This window comes from Periplaneta americana, chromosome 12, assembly GCF_040183065.1.
Source record: "Periplaneta americana isolate PAMFEO1 chromosome 12, P.americana_PAMFEO1_priV1, whole genome shotgun sequence".
Lineage (NCBI taxonomy): Eukaryota > Metazoa > Arthropoda > Insecta > Blattodea > Blattidae > Periplaneta > Periplaneta americana.
In genome coordinates, this window is record NC_091128.1 from 131,485,669 (window position 1) to 131,491,668 (window position 6,000).

At 34.5% G+C, this 6,000-nt stretch overlaps 1 protein-coding gene across 2 annotated transcripts in view; it reads right to left on the reverse strand.

Annotated features, from left to right (window-relative positions):
- verm (LDLa and CE4_CDA_like_1 domain-containing protein vermiform) overlaps positions 1–4,884 on the reverse strand; it is a 43,111-nt gene extending 38,227 nt beyond the window's left edge. Inside the window, exon 1 of one of the 2 annotated variants that reach the window (XM_069842072.1) lies at positions 4,539–4,884. In XM_069842072.1, coding sequence (XP_069698173.1) covers positions 4,539–4,584 — 46 coding nt within the window. In that variant the 5' untranslated portion in view covers positions 4,585–4,884. The remainder of the gene's footprint in view (positions 1–4,538) is intronic. The other variant, XM_069842071.1, reaches the window with a different exon arrangement.
- Between the last annotated feature and the right edge of the window lie 1,116 nt (positions 4,885–6,000).

Consider the following 6,000-nt stretch of genomic DNA (forward strand, 5'->3'; position numbering starts at 1 on the left):
CAGGCCATAGAATAGGACCTACCCTTCCAATCCAGCGATCAGGAAATGTAGTATCCAGATGTACCGGTACTGCGCCATCGTACTCTTCAACTCTTCAAATGGTATGAAAAGGTATGTTGTTAATTCATAACATGTTCTGTCATGTGATAATGTAAATACGATAACACAGAGTCATCTTGTGGATGATAGGTAAACAAAAAATGCATCATGTATTGCCTAGTCTTCAGGTTCTTCCTCACATGTTTAAGTCCATATCTTTTTAAGATCGCTTCGCAGACCACAAGTTCTCTATCTCAAAATTTTCAGCAGAGCATCCCCTATGTCGTGTTTCATTTTTCCACGCTTTTACTGAAACACTCTGTATAAAGTCGGTAAATTTCCTTTATCATTTTCAAAATTATAGTTGAAGCGTTTTGCTTTTCTCTCTCTCTCTGAAACGATTGATCTCCTAACATCATTATTGCCTTTCTTGGATTAATTTGTGTCTATATCGAAGCAATTTTGTTGCTTCTGTTTAACCAATATCACACAACATTCAACTATAACTTCGGCATTTGATATATTTTATATGAATGACTTTTATTATTTGGAATCAAGCAACCAGTTAATTAAATTAATTCTATATGAAAAATTATTTGAATTAAATTGTGAAATATTGTCTTATTCTTTTATTATCGCAGGAATAAAATAAAAATGCTATTCGGCTTGAAAATCGCCACGATTATTGGAGCCGTTGTTACGTAATTTTTACTGTTAAATATGGTACATAAGGTGAATAAGTTCTTAGTTCAATTTCCTATTTTCCTAATATTTAATTCAGAATTTTCGCTGTAAGTAATTATGGTTAGATACTTCATTCCAAATAAATTTTCTTTGCACAATGATATTCTTAGTAAACATAAAGTTAATATGAAACAAATACATTACAATTGTGTTGTAATTGAACATTTGCCTCTGTTTTGTAGAATGTTGGTGCATAGCGTTAGTACTCCTACTTACAGATTCGTCTGTTCCATTTGTGTCATTCCTTGTCGGTTTCAATAATCCAATAGCTATATGCAATTATCTTTTGATTTAGTCTAATATATCGATACAGGTGACCTAATATAATTTGGATTACCTATCGAATCGATTTATGTGAGTAATCGACTCATTCGTATTTTTCCTCAACGGCAGGTCTTTCACTGCAAACCCAGCATTCTTCAGTCTTTCCTCTTTTCTCAAACGATCCATATATCTTAATGATGTATCGATATAAACTATAATAAAATCTAAAATAACCTTACCCATCTAATCTGTCAGTGTGTTACATCACTGCAGTCTACATACAATGTACCCTATTTATCTAATACATTGATTTAATAGCTCCATCTATCGATATGATCTATCTGAAATATGTAATATATCATTATAATTGATTTATACACTACAGTCCATCAATTTAAATATAATTTATGTACCTGATTTTGTAACAAAACATTTCAATATGGCATATTTATATTTTTGGTGATTTTTAATCTAATATTGGTTTTAATTCATCGTAAAAAAGTGTAAGTAATAAGAATGCACATGTAATGCTTGAATTTGATGACGCAGTATTCTGTGTAATGGTTCTTGGATCATGTAGTCAAGGTACATTACATAACGTTTCAATAATACTTTTTATACAACATTCTTATTTCTCAAAATTTTGTGAGCTGTTTACAAAAGTAGGCTACCGAAAGCGTCAACTGCATGTGTTCGAATAGATAAAATGCTAACCTTTCAAGTTTTTCAGTTGCATGTTAACTATTAATTATGAAGAAATAGTGAACTTACAGGGTGCTATTCATAAACAATTCGCTAGCCCGCGCTACGAGCGTGCTAAACTAGCTCCGGCTATCAACTGGTTACTTGCAGGCCTACAGGATTCATAACATATCATATCGCTAACATTGGTTTATGAATACGAAAAACATTAGTTCGCTGATCATCCACCGGAAGCCCGCGCTAAGTATGTATATGAATACGGCCCATATAATTTTAAAGGGAAAAATGCTGAAAGAAATTTTCTCTAGTAACGTAGGGCTATGGTTCTGGCAAATATTCCTTTTCATGTTAACCGGAATCGAACCTAGGACTACGGCTTGGAAACTTGATTTTCCAGTCGCTCAGCTAACAGTGCACCTTGGGAATATGATACGATATATCCATGTCCTGTTTATTTCTGTGTCGGAGTTATGTTTGTGAATAATGGAGAATTCTCGAATTCTGACAGAGAACATATAATTTTTCTGAATAAATCTGCCCCAAAATTCTTTTTTTCATAAATTCCACTTTATCTTATCTTTGGGACTTTACAAATAGGTGCTAATTCCATCATACTAACGTTGCGCCTTAGCTGTAACAAAGTTTTATAAAATGCTTTGCAAATGTCAAATTTGCACTGGTTGACTCTATCAATAGCACAAGAGACTACGAATTTGGTTCAAGCCAAAATTTGAAGATTGACATTTTCATCCCTGCTGATCGCATTATTCCTCTCTATTGTCGAGATCAAGAAAGCATACGAGCTCTATCTTTCTGGATTCTGCGATCCTCAATGACGGTGTATACTGATACATTAATCTCTTCTTATGCACCAAATTTAATGCGAAATCGCTTGCATTATGACATGATCAGTGTGCACCTACGTGAACTACGTATAACTTACATGACCATACGAAAAAGCTTTCCCTCTGCGGTAAGACAAACCACAGTCTTAAAACCACAAAAAGATTCCGTCACTCTCAAAGAAACCTGTTACTAAAAGAATATCTTGCTTCTTGCTTTTTTAAGATGCAGTTTCCCTTTCTCTCTCATCTCGAGTCTTGTCTATGAAAAAAAAAAACGCCGGATTAGCTGCATAATGCTTTTGACTATAGGGGCGTCAAGACACGAAGCTGGAAAGGAACAAAAGACACGTAGGCGGTGGAGAGGGAATCGTGTTGACCTCGATAAACATGCCAGAGATTTCTCTATTACCTTTATTTTCCCTGTGCCCATGACTATTCCTGTATGCTTTTTTATTTAACTGCCGTTTCTTCAAGGTAAACTGGCGAAGATGTGAAGCAGGAAAATAACGGAGACATATTAATTTATAAAGAAAAAAATCTTTAGAAAGTTTGTAATTGACAAGTAGGAAAACATTTCAAAGTCCTTAGAAACTAGCAAAACCAAATTTGACATGATAGGCACATTGACTTATTTTTGGACTAACTGAATTGTTAAAGGCCCACAATAATAAAACTAAAAGTTGAGTTAATTTATTGTTTCATGCAAATAAAGCATGTCAACAAAAACTTTACACGTTTATTTGGTTGATTTTTACTCGTATGTGTTTACAGTAATTTCATATTTGTATACAGTTTATGGCGAGATAAAAAGTTTTTCGCCAAATGTTTCATTCCTTACTATGTTTTAAGGTAAAATAATACTGTTGCATTATTGATAAAGACTTGGAGCCGTATTCATAGACATTCTTAGCGCGGGCTTTCGGTGGATGATCAGCGAACTAACGTTTTTCGTATTCATAAACCAGTGTTAGCGATATTATATCATATGAATCCTGTACAAGTAACCAGTCGATAGCCGGGGCTAGTTTAGCACGCTTGTAGCGTGGGCTAGCGAAATGTCTATGAATATCACCCTAAATTTTTAAATAAATTAGCATTTGCATACAATATTACAGAAAATTGACTTTTCAACACAAACGCAGAATGTCTGATTCTGTATTATATTTATGTTCAGATAAAAGATTTAACAGAAACTTGAAATATACACTTCATTAATCATTTAAATAACTGAAACGTAGGTGAGGCTGGAATAGGAATTTGTTCACCTTTAATTAAATGATATATTTTGAAGTAAAATGACATTTCCTTAATTCTTGTTGAAATAACATTAGATGTCACTAAATATTTAACAAACTTAGTAGCTTCATTTAATACTATGAAATATGTTACCGAATTTCCAACAACTATTTTTTATATACATATAACATATTTTAACAAAAACTTAACATATGCATTTTAGTTAAAGTATCCTTAGACGTGAAATAAATTATAGGTTCATAAAAGGCAAATAAATATAAAATAGCTCGCTTTCAGATATCTTTATTCAGATTGCATTAGGTAAGGCTAAATATTTAAGAAAGTCAGTGATTTTACTTAAGAATTACGAAGCAAGATAGCGACTTTCCAATTCAAGATGCACAGTGATTTGATTATATTCTGCTAATTGATGACGTGCTGGTTTTGTAACTGCTTGCCTTAGAGACCATTATTCAATCCACTTTCACGTTTCTTTTTACGTAAATGTATTCAGTCTGCAAACGCTTTCACACTTGGTGAGCGTCATGACCGGGCGGAGAGTTGGGTGTCGACGTCATTTACATTCTCAACGGGAAACCGGGAATTTTAAAAACAAGCAATCAAACAGCAAACACGAGTTCACAGAACGAGAGAAGAATGCCGCACAAAAGAATGTCTTTTTATTATCATAGAAACAGTTGTACTTACCCAGGCCGAAGAGGAGGAAGCACAACCAGACAGTTGATCTTGCCATCCTGTCCAGAAATGAACTCTAGAACAGCCGACCTCTCTGCACGAAGGAGCTTACGACCGTCTCTTTTTATTTTATACCTGTGTTAACCGCGCATGCGCTACAACTACTCCTCACTCCTCTTGTAAGTCAGTCACCAGCCAATGCTGAGTGTGAGTAAGTTAACTTAGACGTTCTTCTAAAAACGCTAAAGTCACTTTCACCGGCGGGTCGTCAACACTGAGGCAAAGCCTCTGCTAGCATTAACAGGCTAGGAGCTGCTATCACATACACAACACTTGGGTCCGGGGCTGTGCGATACAAAATGGCCACATCCTCTGGTCTCCACTCCCCTTATATCGACCAACATGTTAATACACTCGGTAGTCGCATGTACCTGTGACGTCACGCTCTAGATAGCTTCAACCTGGAGGGTGTTGCTGAAGAAACGAACTGGTTGAGATCCAATCCCCACTTCTCAAATCCGTAACACGAGGAATTTGCCTCTCCTCCAGTTGCTTACTTGATGATTGGGGACCGACGTACACGTCGGAAGTCTTGACCATCCCGCGACTTTCCGAGGCGAAAGCAACGGCTCCACGTCACACTTTAATTTACGTCGTTTCGTTTTCTAGCTCGTGTCTCTATTAACTCTCAGCGATGGAAGGAAGTCTGAGTTCGTGTTAAGTGTACAATACACTTTACTACTGCCTATTTAAGTAATATAGTGGAGCGGTCGCTTCCCCCCCCCCCTCAAATGTTCGTTAACAAGTGAATTTATTACTATTTACCTTATGTATTTATTATTTCTGTTATTTTTATTTATGAATATTACTTTAAATTTAGCTACATCTAACTTCGTCAGGAGTAAACCTCGAATGTGTGGTATTCCTCTGTAAGACTTTACAAGGAATCTAAGTAACTCCAATAGTGTAGTATCTTGTATTACCCATAATTTTATTAGTAGTTTTGCACATTTTCTTCTAAATTTTAATTGTATACAACCGATAGACTTATTAATAATTAGTTCAACTTCAGTTTTCATATTATTACTGGAATTTTTAACACATTTTGCAGAAAGGAACCAATCCACATGATATCTAAACTAAGAAAAATGTACTTTAAAGTTAAACCTGAGTAATAAATTCATAAATAAATGTAGCTATATGCTTATTGATTTAACTGAAAGTATATTATAGGACGTATTTTTGTTAAAAATATGAATCCTTGGAATTATTTCATTATTGCGACATTAAATTTGTTTGTAAGTTGGTTCCTTTCTGCAGAATGCGGTCTGATTACAGATGTAAGAAATTATATAGAATGAAAAGATTGTCGATTTTTACAAAATGTTGTCATCAAATAATGATAATAATTAATTTTTGGTGTTGATGTTAATAATATTATTATTAGTTGTAAGAAGTGAGAACCTGTTATTGT